At 48.5% G+C, this 18,864-nt stretch overlaps 1 protein-coding gene across 1 annotated transcript in view; it reads right to left on the reverse strand.

The window, feature by feature from the left end:
* Positions 1 to 2,745: 2,745 nt before the first annotated feature.
* TMEM178B (transmembrane protein 178B) overlaps positions 2,746 to 18,864 on the reverse strand; it is a 396,357-nt gene continuing 380,238 nt past the window's right edge. Inside the window, exon 4 of the mRNA XM_004382380.1 lies at positions 2,746 to 2,996. Coding sequence (XP_004382437.1) covers positions 2,746 to 2,996 — 251 coding nt within the window. The remainder of the gene's footprint in view (positions 2,997 to 18,864) is intronic.

The raw sequence follows: 18,864 nt of genomic DNA on the forward strand, positions 1-18,864 counted from the left end.
TATCACAAAACCCCCCCAAGCCCCTTCCCTGCTGAGGGTGAGCTGAGCCCAGGTTGCTCCTCTGTCCTTAGGAGCCTCATAAGCCTTCAGGGATGGTCAAGGTCGGGAAGGGGTGCAGTAGGCTTTGCTGAAGGTCTGTCGTAAAGATGAGTAACTGGATCCATGTGTGGCAGGAAGGAAGTAAAAGAAGAGGGTGTTCTTAACGCCTGAGAGCCAGTCACCTCAAACCTGGTTACTCAAGAAGTGTCAATGGTTGATAGCAAATTGCCCCACTGAGATCTTTTTTCACTTTCCTGCAACTGGAAAGAGCTGGAATTTGGGTCTGGGCCCAGACAAGGCCTCTGCCCACAAACAGGTACGTGTGGACACCTGGTTCTCCTCACCTGGGCAGAGCTCATCCCAAGATACTGAGAGAAAGCACCTGCCTCTCAATCTCAGCTACTTCTCTTTACTCCTCAAGTCCAAGAATGCCTCACCCTTTACAGAGGAAAACCACTTTTCAAAGAAATAAAAAAGGAAGATTTCCTTGTACAATTGAAAAACTAGGGTTTCCTGAAAATTATTTCCCCTCTTCATAGAATAAATCCTTTGTTTAAAGACAGTCCCTAGGCCCTCAAGCGGAAGCTAAGCATCGCCTTTGTTGCTGCACACGCCACTCTCAATCCCCCAGCCCACCCACACCTGGCCAGCGTCCCCGGCACTGCAGTCTCGAGTGGCACACCCCCACCTACGTCCAGATACCAATTTACACAACCAGACACAAGGCGCACCTCTCAGAGGTGCAGGTGCCCTGAGCCATGCCTACCCAGTGTGTCTTCCACAGAGCCAGCAGAGAGCAGAGGAGGGGACAGAGAGCCAAGGCGAGCCGTCAGGAGGTGGGAAAAGGTGGTGATGGGTGGGAAGCGACATTGGGAGACGGTGGATGAGAGGAGTGCATGGTGGGAAGGAAAACTGTGGAGTGCCTGTGAGAGTTCCCATCGCATATTTATGAAGCAGCTGAAGTCCTGCTACCTGGCTGACGTGCGGCTAAGTTAGCTCAGGGACCCTGACATCCCTCTCGCTGACCAAACCCACCCCTACAGCTTCACAACTCCCCGCCAATGTCTCTGCTCGCCAACACCTGCAGTGCCAATTGGCTCCACCAGGCCAAGACACTGGGGGGAATCCATCCCACCTGTGTCTGGGTGCCAGCCACTGAGTCAGCTATTTCAGGATGCATGGCCTTGAACATCAAGAGGAAGAGGAAGACGGAAAGAGTCCAGAATTCTCCATTAATTTACACAATATCATACAAATGCCAGCCCATGGGAAACAGAGGTGCTTTCTCTGCGTGTGGCCCATTTTCTCTCATCTGTACAGAAAGGTCACCCAGAGGAAAGGGGCAGCTGTCCCGGGACAGAGGATGGCTCCCAGTGGCAAGGGTCTTGTTTGGCATACATACTTGTATGACAGCAACCAGGGAGATGCGCCTTCTCCCTCTTCAACCTTGCGCCCCTTCTTCTGTCGTGGCTTTTGTGCCCAGCTGGGTCTTGCATGTCCAAAGGCAGAGCACTCAATCCTGTGGAGTCCCAGAACTGTGATGTGAAGAGCCACAGGGTCCTCAGGCCTAGTGGCTTTTTGCCCCTTGGTTCTGCCCGATGGAAATTTGAACGGTACTAAGAATAATAGAAAAATGCAAACCAAACTATAAAACCCCACACTCAGAAAACATCCACCACATGCACACTCCCACTCAAGCCAGAGATCCGTAGCTGCAGAACTGGCACCCACTTAGGCTTTCCCCTCCTGGTACCTCCCAGGTCTCTGAGCCTCCATCTTAGGCCATGAAACCACCTCACATGACAGTGAAAACAGTCCTAATGCGATATTTCCATTGAAAAGGTGGAGAAGAAAAGAAGGAAAACCGCCCAACATGGTCACACACACACACACACACACACACACGTCATATCACAGCATCACTCCAAGGCTCCTATCTGCCCAGGGAGTGCTGGTGGGGGTCAGGGTGGGGCAGCCTCTCGGTAAACCTGGATGTAAGGCAGCTGGAAGATAAGACGGGGTCTTCTGAGCATCCACTGAGGTGTCCACTTATTGATGTGCATCTTGCCTCTCAACATGGAGTTCTCCCCCCTTCCCACCTCTAAAACTTTGTTCGAAAGTTTGGCAGCAAAGGGAAAACTTCCTTCTTAGTTTGCTTTCTCTTCCAAGTCTTGTGTGTCGCTGGTAGGCCAGGAGGGAAATCCAACGAGGAGGAGCTGGAAGAGAAGTGGTTCTGAATGTGGCCTCAAAGGTGGGGCTACATTCTATGGACTAAGGGCTTTGGTTCTTGGTGACAGGTCCGGTGGGGATGGTGTCCTCTCCTGCTGGCCCAGTGAATGGCACGTCCTTCTCTACGTCTGGGCTGCTTCAAACGACACCACACTGTCCCTTCCCAGCATACCACCCCATCCTTGTGAGTGACAGGAATGGAGACGCCATTGAGAGGGGTGATGTTCACTCTGTCTTCAAGAAACCATGAAGCCAAAAGTTAAGAATGGGTAGAAGAGCCACACGACGGGAAAGCTTTCCCCATCTCGGCGATGAGTCAACACAAACTTGCGTGGAGATGCGGGTGCCGGAGCCAACTCACTGCTACCTTGGCCCTGGCCTCGCCTTGATTTTGTTTTGTTTTATATATGTATATTATATATATATTTATATATGTGTGTGTGTGTGCGTGTGTGTGTGATTTGATCATTGTTTTTTTTAGCACACTGTCCCATTCTCAGGTCTGGATTTAGGGTAGTTGGTCCTCGGGACAGGTTGGACAGAAGGGGCCAAGGTGCAGAAGAACCCGGAGATTAGAGTGAGGCCCAGGCCGCCCCACGCACAGAACATGGACCATCCGTAGCCATGGCTGATGTCGTCGGGGAGTCCGTACAGGTAGCGCGGGTAGCGGGAGAGCTCAAAGTTGATCCCGGCCACACAGGTGCACAGTGAGATGATGCAGAAGGTCCCTGCAGGACAAGGGTGGGGGGGACACAAGGTGGGGCAGTGGAGAAGGAAAGGGACAGAGAGAGAGAAGGGAGGATCATTACTTTTTCAATTTTCTTGAGTAGGAAATGTGAGAAGATCCAGGTAGGAATAGCCTGCTAACAGATCAATATCTGGAAATATCCATGGGCAGGAGACCAGTGTGAGGGGGCCATTCCTTCCTTCCCCTCCAATAATTCCTCCAAAAAAAAAAAAAAAACCACCGAACCTATTGCAGTCGAATCAATTCCGACCCATAGTGACCCTATAGGACAGAGCAGAACTGCCCCGTAGGGTTTCCAAGGAGTGGCTGGTGGATTCGAACTGCTGACCTTTTGGTTAGCAGGCAAGCTCATAACCACTGTCCCATCAGGGCTGCAAGATAATTCCTCAGTCTTGGACAAAGTTACAAAGTCTTGTTAGAGAAAATACCCAACAAATATCTCCTTAGAGTTTCGCGTAGGGCGGAGTGGGGCAGAACACTTCGGTTCATTTTTCTGAGGCATTTTTAATTCATTGCCTCTGGAGACCCAGAAAACACACTGCTACCGCTTTAAACAGAAAAACACCTTTACTCTTTTCCTTCCTGTACAGAACATTCTATACACTACGGGGCTTTCCTGTAATCCCTCCACCAACACGTCATCCGAGTCATGGAGAGCTCTTCCTTTTTTCCTCTAAGATAGCATTTCCCAAACTATTTCCCACGGAACCCCAACCCTATAAGATCCTCCTTGAAAAGAGAGCAGCACGTTCACATAATCTGGGGAAATCGCACATGACCTTCTCACCACGAGGACTCATAATGCACATTGTCTAACCTACCTCTACTTGCTGTTTCACAAACTTATGTGAGGATGGGGCCCCTCTTTGACAACAGTAACAGAATGTGTGTGTGTGTGTGTGTGTGTGTGTGTGTGTGTGTGTGTACAGTACAAGAAGTGAAAACTGAACCTGTGTAAGGCAGAAACCTGTCAGAGAAGGAAAACTCACTGGGTGTTTACAAGGTAGGATTCTTAATGGGGAGCGATAGAAAAGTGGCAAACACCCTGTCAAAGGCAGAAAACTTGCGAGCCCCAGAAACACAAGGCCGTTCGGTCGGGTTTCGGCTCCCGCAGGTTTCACTGTATTTATTGTTGTTGTTCGGTGCCGTTGAGTCGATTCCAGCTCACGGAGACCCCATGTGACACAGCAGAACTGCTCACAGGGTTTCCTAGGTTGTAATCTTTATGGCAGCAAATTGACAGGTCTTTCTCCTGTGGAGCTGCTGGGAGGGGGTTCAAACCGCCAACCTTTCAGTTAGCGGCCGAGCACTTCACGGTTGTGCCACGCCGTATCACGTAATATATCACATATATATCATATATATCTCATATTAACCTCCAATGCAAATGCTGCTGTAATAGTTTCCACATGGCATAGAATTATAAGCCCATCTTCAACCCTCAGAGACATCTGATGTACTACAGTGAGCTCTCCTCAACGTTGGCTGTGGCTTGTGCTCCTTATGTAAACTGATAGGACAGTGACGATCTAAGGCTGTATGTTTAGTTTGGGAAGGCAGGGCTGGGTAGATGGAAGGAAGAGGAGGGAGAAGCATATTTTTAAGGGGCGGGAACAAGAGCAGGTGTGTTATGCCTCATACTCACTATAAAACCACTTGACTCTTAACAGCCGAGTTTCTTTAAGATCCAGCCTTATTTCTCTCAGGCCCAGACTCATGAGTGTGTGATCATTCAAATGGGTGGTGTTATGGATTGAACTGTGTCCCTCAAAAACATCTGCCAGCTAGGCCATGATTCCCAGTATTGTGTGACTGTTCATCATTTTGTCATCTGCTGTGATTTTCCTACGTGTTGTAAATCCTACCTCTATGATGTTGATGAGGTGGGATTAGCAGCAGTTATGCTAATGAGGCAGGACTCAATCTACAAGATTAGACTGTGTCTTAAGTCAATCTCTTTAGAGATATAAAAGAGAGAAGCGAGCAGAGAGACAGGGGAACCTCATACCACCAAGAAACAAGAGCCAGGAGAATAGCATGTCCTTCGGATCTGGGGTCCCTGTGCTGAGAAACTCCTTGACTGGGGAAGATGGATGACAAGAACCTTCCCCCAGAGCCGACAGAGAGAGAAAGCCTTCCCCTGAAGCTGGGGCCCTGAATTTGGACTTCTAGCCTCCTAACCTGTGAAAGAATAAATTTCTCTTTGTTAAAGTCATCCGCTTATGGTATTTCTGTTATAGCAGCCCTAGATAACCAAGATAACTAAGATAACTAGCAGCCTAACATTTATTGAGTTTTGTGACTCAGAACTGTGCTAAGTGTTTAACACGTATGGAACCTTTAAATCTCACGACAACTCTGTGAGGTGGGCTGTATTGTTTCCCCCCATTTTACAGATAAGCAAATCGAGGCCCAGAAAGGTTAAGTAATTTGCCTGAGATCCTGAGATCTCACAGCTAGGTTAAAGTAGAGCCAGGTTACAAACTCAGGGAGGCTGGATCCAGAGTTTGCACTCAGCCACGAAGCCGTTTAGGACGGCGTCAGGCCAGGTGGGTCCTTCAGGGTCTCCTGCTGGACACGTGGGTTCATGGTGACTCTATGACATCATGCGGTGTGGGTGAGAGCAGGGGGTCTCACACCGTAGCCCTGGAGGGCTAGTTAGAGTGGCTGGGCCCCACCCCAGAGTTTTGGATTCTGTAGGTCTGGTACGGGGCCTGAGAATCTGCATTTCTAACAAGTTCCTGGGTGATGCTGATGTTACAGTTTCGGTGACCATCTTTTGGAACCACTGGGTCTGGAAAAAGCTTTACTGAACAAGAGGAAACTTACCTGGACCGAGGGTCGGATCACAGAGGAAGAAATACAAGTAGGTAATAAACCTGAAAACAGTCCACTTTACAAACCACCGACCCCAAATTGAAAGCCCAGTGACAGAGCATAAGTTATCCCATCAGCGAAGTGTTTTGCTTTGTTTGGTAACCATCACTTCCAGAACTAGGAAGGGAGCAGCGTCCGGGCAACCTCAGACACCTGCGGGGAGTGGAAACCGGTTTCCTGACTGGAAAGTAATCTTTAAAATATCCCGACCTTGTGACCCAGTGATTCCTTTTGGGCTAGGAGAATCAGCCCACCTTGGGACAGAGGTTTAGATACAGAGACGTCTGCGTGGTGTCTGTGCATTGGAGGAGCGGTGGTTGAGCAGAGGCCACGGTCAGCCCGGACCAGGTGAGCTGTGCGCTGAGCGAGGGGGCTGAGTCGCTGTGGTGCAAACACCACTAAGGCAGAGGGTAGAGGGCAGACAGGAGCAGAGGCGGTTAGGGGTTGGGGGGCTGCTGAAGCGCCCAGGGAGACCAGGAGCACTGCGAATTATCACCTGGGGCTGCAAGAAGGGGCCGACCCAGGAGCTCCTGAGGGCTGAGGCAACTACTGTTTGCAGACTTTTGAAAGCAAGGAGTCAGTGCTGACCTGAGCCCAGGTGTGGTATATATAAAATGCGTGCATGCAAGCATGTGTGCGCGTGTGTGTATGTGGGCATGCACGTGTACGCGTGCATGCTTGTGTGGAGGTATGTGTGTATTATGTGTTTGTGTGTATGTGTGGGGGTATATATGTGTATGCACATGGGAGTATAGGTGCATATATGTATATGTGGGGAGCTGTGTATGTGTGTGCTATGTGTATGTGTACGTGTGCCTGTACAGTTGTGTATATGTGTGTATATATGTGCGTTGGATATGCATGTACCTGTGTATGTGTGTATATATACATGTGTGTATTGTGTATGCGTGTGTAGGTATTTGTGTGTGTATATGTGTGTGGGGTATGTGTATAAATGTATTGTCTATGTGTACGCACATGTGTGTATAGGTGTGCATATGTATACGTGTGTATATGTATATGTGTTATGTGTACATGTGTCTACATGTATGTATAAGTGTGCATGTGTATGTATATGTGTGGGGGTGTGCATATATGTGTGTATGTGTATGCACATGTGTGTATAGGTGTGTAAGGTATGCATATTTACGTGTATGCATGTGCGGTATGTATATATGTGTGTGTGTGCATATGTCAAACTGACAACAGTTCATCTAAAGCACAGATGAGAACTGTAAGGGGCAAAGAGTCTAAATTAACGGTGATTAAAAAAAAAAGTCTAAGTTCAAGCACAATTCCTAAAAAGGTCATTGCCACAGGTCCCCTGGGAGCAAGAACGAGGGTCTAGAGACCAATGCTCAGCTGTCCTAAGAGACTCCGTGCTGCAGAAGAGCCCGCACCAGCTGGCCTCCGCGGCCGAGCATCTCTGTCCTTCGGCTCGGCTCGTCACGCCCTGCTCCACTCACAAAGCCTCCTGCCTAAGAAGTCTGCTAAATGACCTGTCCATCTCACTCTCCCTGAGTCTTTCACAGAAAGGCACGACTACTTCCAGACCTAAAAAAAACCCAAAAACATCACCACTGAGGCGATTCCATCTCACAGTGACCCTACAGGACAGAGTAGAACTGCCCCATAGGGTTTCCAAGCCTGTAAACCATTACGGAAGCAGACTGCCACATCTTTCTCCCTCGGAGTGGTTGGTAGGTTTGAACTGTCAACCTTTCGGTTAGCAGCCAAGCTCTTAACCTTTGCGCCCCCGGGGTTCCTTCCCTCCCAGACCTAGCTGCCCTTAAACAGCAGGACTCCCAGAAAGAGTGGTGTCTACTTGCAAACACTGTACTGCTAATAGTGGCACAGAAGTGACACGAGGACACAAGAAGGGTTCAGCGGGAAAGGGCAGCCCTTGGCCAGGACCTCTCAGGCCACCGCGTGTGTGTGAGCCCGAAGTCCTATGGTGCCACCCTCCTCGGGTCTCCCTTTCTTTAGATACTGTGTGCACATGTGTGTATAGGTGTGTATGGTGTGTATGTATGAGTGTGGGGTATGTATATATGTGTGTGCACACGTGTACAGTATGCATATGTGCATGTATATGTATGTGTGTTGTGTGTACACATGCATGTATAGGTGTGTATGTGTGAGGGGTATGTTTGTACTCACGTATGTGTGTATATATGTACTGTGGATGTGTATGTATGTGTATATGTGTGTATGATATGAATATGTGTATGTGGGGGGGGATAGGTATATATGTGTGTATGCCTGTGTGTATATAGGTTTGTGTATGTGTATGTATATGGGTGTGGGGTCTGTATACATGTGTGTATGTGTGATGTACGTGTATGTGTGTGCACGTGTGTATGGTATGTACATGTGTGTATGTGTATGTATATGTGTGGGGTGTATATATGTATATGTATGCACGTGTGTGTGTGTATTGTGTGTACATGTGTGTGTATATGGGGTGTACATATGTGCATGTGTGTGCACGTATGTATATGCGTGTCTATGTGTATGAGCTTGGCAGTGCAGTCAGCGCAAACTTGAGCCATCCTTGGGATGTTCAAGGCACTTTGAAACATGGGTCTGGAGCCCAACAGAAAGTTCTGAGTTAGATATGTGGATAGGAGCCATCCTCTCAGGATGGGACTGAGGTCCCCCAGGACTTCACATACATGGTCTCTACAAAGGGTTACAGAAAATGCAGACATTTCTTCCCAGCAAAAGCTGCAATGTCCTCCTGGTTGAGCCAGTGATTTGTTTAGGGAGAGGAGGCTGACCTCAAGGAAGTCTTGATCTTCCCAAGCTGCCAGCAGCTGAGAAAGCTCAATTGCCACTCTTTAACACCAGTATCTTGCAGGCAGGGGACAGGACAAGAAGGATGTGGTTGCTAAATGGAGGGTGAAGAGCCAATTGGGAATGGCCCAACTTGTTGGCAACATACATCTTGTTGTTACATTAACAGAGTAATAGGAGCTCTTCCTGCCCTAACTTGCTGTCATTTGTTCTGTGACTTTGGAACCCTTTAGGTTTTCCTTTGTTTGTTAGCTCTTGTTTATATTCCCATAGAGGGGAGAAAATGTTTACGGCTCCCACTTAGTCATGTATGGAACTTGTTAGGAAGTCCATATAACAAAGAGGGAAGAATTGGAATAGGTTTGGCTAGTTTCCATGTACACTACTGTTTTCTGTTATGAGCAAGGATTTATATTTTATTTTCCACTTATTAATTCAAAATGGAAAACATGTATTAATAATTGTAAGTATATGCGTGCAGGCACTTAGTAAATCCTCAATACACGGACTAAATGAACGATGTGTCCGTTGTTGCCGTTGTCCGATGCCATGGAGTTGGCCCCCAAATCATGATAACCCCACGCACAACAGAACGAAACGCTGCCCTGTCCTGTGCATTCCCATCATCAGCTGCAGATTGGACTGTTGTGATCCATAGGGCTTTTATTGGCTGATTTTTGGAGGTAGATCACCAGACCTTTCTTTCTAGTCTATCATAGTCTAGAAGCTCTACTGAAACCTGTTCAACTTCATAGCAACACTCAAGCCTCCACAGACAGACGGGTGGTGGCTGTGCATGAGGTACACTGGCCGGGAATCAAACCCAGGTCTCCTGCATGGAAGGTGAGAACCTACCCCTGCCCTGTGTCCACTGTCAGTCAGCACCACATTCTGACCACTTAAACAGTGATGCACTTTGAGAAACATTGCTTGTGTGCTGCTTGTGCAAAGCAACATCCCAGACGCCGGGGTGGGGCAGACAGAGAGACGGGCGGGACAAGGACCCTGCCTGACCCAGATTACCGACTAGTGTGATGAGCCCAACACTCTGACCTGTGTGCTGGTGACTCTCTGGGAAGCGTGGAGGTGTAGAACTGCCCCCACCAACTCTCCGGGGTCCCAGGGGTCCTCTGGAAACTAAATACCTGTCGCCATCGAGTCGATTCCAACTCATAGTGACCCTACAGGACAGAGGAGAACTGCCCATAGGGTTTCCAAGGCTGTAACTTTTACAGAAGCACACTGCCACATCTTTCTCCCTCGGAGCAGCTGGTGGGTTCAAACCACCAACTTTTCTGGTTAGCAGCCAAGCGCTTTAACCACTGTGCCACCAGGGCTCCTTCTGAATACAGCTCCTAAATGCCCCAGCTGGGAAAGATGGCTCAGTGAAAGGGTGGCGGTGGGCACCACAGCACCCGGAGTCAGTCTCCTTCCATCCACTCAAAGGACACCAGTCCAGGGGAGGTGGCACAGCCTGGGGAAGGCTGGCGGACACCTACGAGGGGTAACTGCTCCGTCACTCCTGTGACAACCATGACGTTCTGCCCTCACTGCCGCAGGCCAGGTCGCTGAGGACAGGTGTCAGAATCTACCATTTTACTCCTCATGAGTGCTTGCTGATAGACAAGTGAGGGTCCCAGGAAGGCAACAGTGAAACACTAACACCCATCCCAATCAGACTCCAGCACTAACTGTAGTCATCCTGTAGCAGTTAGTTGAGAAGAACTCTGTCCCCAGTCCCTCCCTTGTGGGCGGGAGGCTCTGCTCTGTGCACCCCCAGCCCCCATGGTGTGGGCTTGGCTGTGGGGTTCAGGGGCTGCTGGGGAGGCAGGCTAGCCTCGATGGCGTGCGGGGAAGAGGGACTCCTGTGGCTGTGGGCACCCCGACAGGCAGGACAGCTCACGAGCAAATATTTCTCGAACTTCTATGTTTGTGCCAACAATGATGCTAGACGCTAGGGAGCGAAAAGGAAGACTAAGACATGATCCCCGGCCTTAGGAATCTTGAATTACATCTAAAATAAAAAGCTAAAAGAAGCCAAGCTGATCATCGAGCAGCGGCTATGAGCCGTCTGTCGAAGAGAAGATCAGAGGAAGTGAAAAGAGCGCCAGATCGGAGACGAGGAGGCCTAAGTGTATTACCAGCTCAGAACCTCTGGTCCCCCATCTGTGAAATCCAGAGGAGTCGACAACAAGGTCCCTTCCCAGCTGAGTTTTCTTGAGGAAAATAATGAATTATACGAGGTCATAAAATTCTTTCTCTGATACAGACAAGAAGGATAAAGAGGATTTTGTAGACTAGGTACTCTAGCCTGGGTACCTCCCTCCTTCCATCTGGGTGCCCCCTGGGCTGGGACCCCACATCAACGCTGAGAAGACCCACTTCCACATCACCTCCAACTCCTGGAACACCACTGCCACCACCCTCACCTGAGCTGCCCTCACTGCCCACATGAGCCGCCTAGTGGATAACAGGGCTCCTGCCTCCCACTCTTGTCCCCATATGGCAGCCAACCCACTGCTGTCAAGTCGATTCCAACTCATGTTGTTGGGAGGTGCCACTGAGTCGGTTCTGACTCATAGTATCCTGTGTACAACACAATGAAACACTGCCCGGTCCTGCGCCATCCTCACACTCCTTGCTATGTTTGAGACCATTGTTGCAGCCACTGTGTCAATCCATCTCATTTTCACTGAATGTCTACTTTACCAAGCATGATGTCCTTCTCCAGGGACTGATCCTTCCTGATAGCATGTCCAAAGTATGTGAGACAAAGCCTCGCCATCCTTGCTTCTAAGGAGCATTCTGTCTGTACTTTTTCCAAGACAGATTGAATCGTTCTTCTAGCAGTCCATGGTATATTCAATATTCTTTGCCAGCATCATAATTTAAAGGCATCAATTCTCCGTCAGTTTTCTTTATTCACTGCCCAGCTTTCGCATGCATAAGAGGCGATTGAAAATACCATGGCTCGGGTCAGGTGCACCTTAGTCCTCAAAGCGACGTCTTTGCTTTTTAACACTATAAAGAGGTCTTTTGCAGCAGATTTGCCCAAGGTTGTTTCCATGGGCATTGATTGTGGATTTGAGTAAAATGAAATCCTTAACAACTTCAATCTTTTCTCGTTTATCATGATGTTGCTTATTGGGCCAGTTGTGAGGATTTTTGTTTTCTTTATGTTGAGATGTAATCCATACTGAAGGCTGTAGTCTTTGATCTTCATCAATAAGTGCTTCAAGTCCTCTTCACTTTCAGCAAGCAAGGTTGTGTCATCCGCATATCACAGGTTGTTAATGAGTCTTCCTCCAATCCTGATGACCCGTTCTTCTTCACATACTCCAGGTTCTCAGATTATTTGCTCAGCATACAGTGTGAATAAGTATGGTGAAAGGTTACAATCCTAACGCAGTCTTTCCTGATTTTAAACCATGCAGTATTCTTCTTTGGAATGGGCACAAATATGGATCTCTTCCAGTCGGTGGGCAGGCAGCTGTCTTCCAAATTTCTTGGCATAGACAAGTGAGTGCTTCTTGCGTTGCATACGTTCGCATCCATTTGTTGAAACATCTCAGCTGGTATTCCGTCAATTCCTGGAGCCTTGTTTTTCACCGATACCTTCAGTGCAGCTTGGACCTCTTCCTTCAGCACCATCGGTTCTTGATCATACGCTACCTCCTGAAATGGTTGAACATCAAACAATTGTTTTTGATACAGTGACTCGGTGTATTCCTGCCATCTTTTTTTGATGCTTCCTGCATCATTTAATATTTTTCCTGCAGAATCCTTCAATGTTGCAACTCGAGGCTTGAATTTTTCCTTCAGTTCTTTCAGCCTGACAAATGCACAGAGTGTTCTTCCCTTTTGGTTTTCTAACTCCAGATCTTTGCATCTTTCATTATAATACTTTTCTTTGTCTTCTCGAGCTGCCCTTTGAAATCTTCTGTTCAGTTCTTTTACTTCATTTCTTCCTCTTGCTTTAGTTACTCAACGTTCAAGAGTAAGTTTCAGAGCCTCTTCTGACATCCATTTTGGTCTTTTCTTTTCTTTTTTTTTTTCTGTCTTTTTAAATGACCTCTTGCTTTCTTCATGTATGATGTCCTTGATGTCATTCCACAACTCATCTGGTCTTCAGCCATTAGTCTTCAATGTGTCAAATCTATTCTTGAGATGGTCTCCAAATTCAGGTGGGATATACTCAAGGTCGTACTTTGGCTCTTGTGGACTTGTTCTAATTTTCTTCAGTTCTGCTTGAACTTGCATATAAGCAATTGATGGTCTGTTTCACAGTTGGTCCCTGGCCTTGTTCTGACTGATGATATTGAGCGTCTCCATCGTCTCTTTCCACAGGTGTAGTCGATTTGATTCCCTTGTATTCCGTCTAAGGAGGTCCACGTGTATAGTCGCCGTTTATGTTGTTGAAGAAAGGAATTTAATGAATAAGTCACTGGTCTTGCAAAATTCTATCATGCGATCCCCCACATTGTTTCTATCACCAAGGCCATATTATCCAATTAGTGATCCTTCTTTGTTTCCAATTTTCACATTTCAATCACCAGTAATTATCAATGCATTTGATCGCATGTTTGATCCTATAGGACAGACTAGAACTGCCCCATAGAGTTTCCAAGGCTGTAATCTTTAGGGAAGCAGACTGCCACGTCTTGTTCTAGTGGAGTGACTGGTGGGTTTGAATTGCCAACCTTCCGGTTAGCAGCTAAGTGCTTAACCACAGCACCGCCCAGACTCCTATATGGAAACCAGTGATATTTACAACCTTAATTAGGTCATCTCTCTCCTGCTTAGAACCTGCCAGCGGTTCCTAGTACTCAGAATAAATCCAAACCGTGGGCCCAGAGGAGAAACAGCATCAAAATGCAGGCCTCAGAGGTGGCAGAAACGCTCTCTCGCCTTCAAGAAGCCCTGGCCTAGGAAACAAGAGGCCCCACCAGGCTTCTTGCGCCATCTGGGTGGTCACATCTCGGGGGCACAGGCATCTCCCCAAAGCTCTACTTCTCATGTGCTGAGCGGTGCACAAACTGCATGGAAGCAACATGTTCTGTGTCGAATTCCACAGGAAGGATGGACTCCGTTCCATGACCCAGGCTTGACAACCGTGGGCTTGGCTGCCGCCTGCCCGGTCTGCTGGGGAGGCAAGTTAGCCATGATGGGGTACACGGAGGGGTAATTCCTGTGGCCGCTCCACTCGAGGAACCAGGGATGGAATCTGTGACCCCGCCCCGACGGGACCCCCTTCTGTGTCGATGTACTGCTGCAACCGCTTTTGAATTATCTTCAGCATCATTCTACTTGCCTGTGATAGTAATGATATTTATTTAATTTCCGCATTCCGTTGCATCACCTTTCTTTGGAAGGGGCACAAATATGGATCTCTTCCAGTAGGTGGGCAGGTAGCTGTCTTCCAAATTTCTTGGCATAGATAAGTGAGCACTTCCAGCGTTGCATCTGTTTGTTGAAACATCTCCATTGGTATTCTGTCAGTTCCTGGAATCCAACATGTCTCTGCCTGGTCAGAGCCCAACAGGTGGCTGCAAAGCTGTCCCCAAAGAAATGCCCGAGTGGACACCCATGGCAGGGATGGTTTCCACCTAACACAGCCCCTTGGCCACAGCAGCATGAGCACTGCAGGGCTTTGCTCAGGCCTCGAGCCACATCCGCTTCTGCTGAATCACACACCATCACATTGTCAGGAGTCACCAGGTGGGTGCCTTAGGGGTCAACGGGCATGAGGCAGGATGGTGCTGTGGTGGGGAGGAGGGACGGGCCCTGGTTTAGGACAAAAAAGTCACTTTGCAAACTCTGCAAATGCTCCAGGCAGAGAGGTTGCCACAGTGGAGGCCGGAAGCCACACCTTCAGGGCAAACTTTGGCCTGTGTGCCAGAGGCTGCATCTCTCTACTACAAGGCTAGTCTACACCTGCATGTGCGGATCCCAGGAACGTACCACCCCAAGTCAAGCACCGGATGGGCAGGTCCAGTCATGCAGGCGGGCATCAGTCCTAAAGAGGAGACTTCTAGACCCCTATGGAATAATCCGGAGACCCAGGGTGGTGCAAACTGTTAAGCTTGGCAAAAGGTTGGCAGTTCAAACCCACCCAGAGATGCCTTGGAAGAAAGGCCTGGCGATCTACTTTGGAAAGGTCACAGCCATGAAAATCCTATAAAGAAATTCTACTCTGCACACGCGGGGTTGCCATGAGTTGAAATCGACTCGACGGCCACTGGTTTTATGGTACAATCCCGAGTCTTACCCCCTGGTTTTACATATCCTCGGGCTGGCCACCAGCTCTGGAAACATAGGTGAATCCATAGTACATGGCTTATCAATATTATGCTACAATGCACGATAAAGTAAGAATATCGGGGTTCCCAGACTTGATGCGCCCTGCAGCGCAAACAGGCATCTAAGACGGGAAACCAGGGCCGACGGGCAAGCGGCGGTTCTTCTCCACCTGCTCACTCTCACCCGCGTTTCCGTGCCCAAGCCCACCTGAAGCCCATCAGCCCTTTCATTCTTTGGAGTCCATGTTTGGATTTGCTAACCAGATCAGTGCCCCTGGTCACCTCTCTGCTAAAGACAAAGGATTCACAAACCTGAGGCAACATCCAAAGGGATGAGCAGCTGGAAGAGGGCCTGCTGGTGGGCATCCAGTGTTCTGTGATGACAGGACTTCGTGGAGGCTGAGTGCCACGCCCGGTGTCCTCCGTGGAGCCTGACATTTCCATCCTCCACCCCGTCCACACAGTCCTCACAGTTACCCTTGTAATTATCCTCATAGTTTTCCTTGTAGATATCCTTGATGGTCCAGTTCAAGTCCTGAGTCTCCCAAAAGCCTTCCCTGAGGCTGTCTGGCACAGAATCATCCCTGTTTTCTCTCAAGGCCTGAAACTGGTCTGCCCTGAAACAGACAAGCTGACAATGGATCGTTCTCTGTTTGTGTTCACTTTCTCAAGAGCTGGTACGGCCATGCTCTCTCTTTCGGGGTGACAAAGAGCACTGAGCACTCAACCCGCACGACTTGAAGAAATGGGATTTGTAGGCTATGGAGGTTTTCAGTGGGAATATGAACTTGGACTCCAAGAAGGGAAGGGAGGAGATGGCACGCCTGGTCCTCTCAGCCTCCTACACTGACAGCTGTGTGGTTGGGGAGGTGTGTGTGTGTGCATATGCATGTGTGTGTGTACGTGTGTGTGTACACTCACATGCATACGCGCCTACCTTGTGATTCCAGGGGCACCATGACTTCCGGAAGCTTTTGTATTTGTGCAGCAATTCCGCACTGGAATAACCCCCTCTCTATGGCAATGGGTTCTGTTCTGCAGGGTTATTTTGAAGAGCGATAATAAATGTGAAAAGGCTTAGAGAAGTTAAAATTGCTTTCTATACGGAAGGTATAATATTAGAAATGGAAAGCGCTAAGTGAGGTGGGAGAAAAATCGTTCTTGAGGACAAGAAAAACCGTGGCTGCTGTTTCCAACTCCATCGCCCGCTCCACTCTCGCCTGGCCCTTTCCGGGGCGAAGGCTGCTCTAGGGAGCAGCTGCTGTCAACAGAGGAAGTGCAGATTCAGGCCTCTCTATTCTGGGCGCTTTGTTGGAACCAGCAACAATGGAACCTGGAGGGACTTCAGAATACACTCTTGCGACAGCCCCTCCGTGGTTGGGGAACGTGGGAACGGAACTCAGAGGGGCCCCAGCCTGCAGTGGGGTGACGTTGTGGCCCTGGTGGGTTTGTGGAGGAGGCAGGAAGGCGGGAAGGCTGAGCCAGGAGGGAAAAGGAACTAGCCCTGAGAGAAGGGATGGGAGTGGCTATGCCATATGGCTTTGGGACTTTTCAGGGGCGCTGCACAGTTCTGCCTTGGGTTCTGGAATATTTGAAGCTGCACTGATGGTTGCCCAGTACTCATCTCTTAAACACCTCTACCCAGCGGACCACGAGAGCCGGACTTCCATTGCTTTTAATCCACACAGCACACTTTCCCTGCTTTCTTCTTTTGGTTAAAACATCACCAGCGTTCCTTCTCACGGGGAAGCCATTCTTGGTACACTAATCAGCTCCGGGACAGGTACTGGACGCAAACCAGCCTCAGTTTCCGTATTTTCTGTACCTCTTGGGTTACTGCGAGATGACATATATATATTTCACCAAACCCAACCGGTTGCATTGAGTCGACTCTGATTCATGACGACTCCATGTGTGTCAGAGCAGAACTGAGTGCCGCAGGGTTTTCAGTGGATGATTTTTCAGAAGTAGATCACCAGGCTTTTCTTCTGAGCTGTGGCTGGGTGGACTAGAACCACTATCCTTTTGATCTGTAGCTAAGGGCATTAACCATTTGCACCACCCAGGGACTATATACATACCTATATATACACCATATTTTTATGCAAATAACATGCGTGTTATACATTTTTTTTTTTTGCCAACTGTGCCCTTCCCCCACGAGGTATTTTTGAAGGCGATATCAATTTTTTTACAGCAACATGTAAAAATAAATATTAGCATAGTGCACTGACAAAAATAACTGTGCATTATTTGCATAAAAATACAGCATGTATATATGTGTGTGTACGCATACATAATTTTTACAAATCTGCCAAAGACTTCTTTAAAGTGTTAAAAAGCGAAGATGTCACTTTAGAGACTAAGATGTGCCTGACCCAAGCCATGGTGTTTTCAATCACCTCATATGCATGCGAAAGCTGGACAGTGAATAAGGAAGACCGAAGAACTGGTGCCTTTGAATGACGGTGTTGGCGACGAATATTGAATATCCCACGGACTGCCAGAAAAATGAGCAAATCTGTCTTGGGAGAAGTACAGCCAGAATGCTCCTTAGAAGGAAGGATGGCGAGATTTCGTCTCACAGACTTTGGACCTGTTATCAGGAGGGACCAGTCCCTGGAGAAGGACATCATGCTTGGTAAAGCAGAGGGTCAGCGAAAAGAGGAAGACCCTCAATGAGATGGACTGACACAGGGGCTGCAACCATGGGCTCAAGCATAACAATGACCATGCGGATGGGGCAGGACCAGGCAGTGTTTTGCTCTGTCGTACATGGGGTCGCTGTGAGTCAGAACCAACTGGACCACATCTAACAACAATATGCAAATCATATATATACACACACATATGTTTGTGTTTATATATGTGTATATAATTATATCATTAGCACAGCAATCCCAAGTAAAAATAAATAATTTGATGACCGCCTCAAAGCACAAGTGACAGAAAAGATATTTGGTTTACTGCAAAGTCTCCAACTATTTCCCTGCAGAAACATCTGAGAACCATCCTCCACCTGCTTCCATTGGCCTCATTTTTAGAAAATACCCCCGGGGAGGCAACCCCTGACCCAGTGTGCCCCTGGCTCCCTAACCTTGGATAGTTCATGCTTCAAGAAACTAGAAGTTGGGCAAATCTGAGGTGGGTGGTCTGCGTTGAGCTATGAGCTGTCTACGTAGGGTGGGAAGGAGAGTTCTGGAAAGGACATGAATGAAGGCTGGAGCATCACATCTTTTTCAATGAGAATCTTTGCAGCTTCCTATCCATCTGGGCTTTGGTTCAGAGCAGAGAATTCATGGGATCCAACTGGCTTCTTCTCTGAACTGAGAGTGCTGTCTACAGCTGTGCAGAAACCAACGTTCTCAAGCTGTGATTAGTGAGCTTCCAAGAGTGAAGCCATTAGAGCTACCATCTTCCTGCCCCTGCTTCACTCTTCTCTCCTTCCCCGTCTAGGCCAGAACCTTCTGGTGGACAACAGTGGTCCATGGAACAAACCTGGAGAACCTAGAGGGCAGAGGGCAATCTTGCCTTGGGCTTCTTGCTGGTGAACCCACTGCAGACCTTCTCTGCACTTCCACTTCGTGTCTGACCTGGTCATTCTTCTTCCTGGGAGCCATACAAGGTGTTTGCAGGGAAAGCCACATCACCCCCCAGGGCCTGCACACTGCCCAGGACAAGCAGATCTATCATGGCATTTGAATTCCTGTCTCTATAGTCACAGGGCTCTCCTGGACAAGTAGTGCACCAGGTTGGTCTGTACCAGCTTCCTGAGAGGAGAGCTGCAACAGAAAGGGATGTGGCTTTAGGGGAACAAGTACTCCACCAAGAATCAGTAGACTGGGTGTGCTCATCACCCCTGGGTGCCAGCCATCT

The sequence above is a fragment of the Trichechus manatus genome, unplaced genomic scaffold (assembly GCF_000243295.1).
Source record: "Trichechus manatus latirostris isolate Lorelei unplaced genomic scaffold, TriManLat1.0 scaffold00093, whole genome shotgun sequence".
In the NCBI taxonomy this organism is placed as follows: domain Eukaryota; kingdom Metazoa; phylum Chordata; class Mammalia; order Sirenia; family Trichechidae; genus Trichechus; species Trichechus manatus.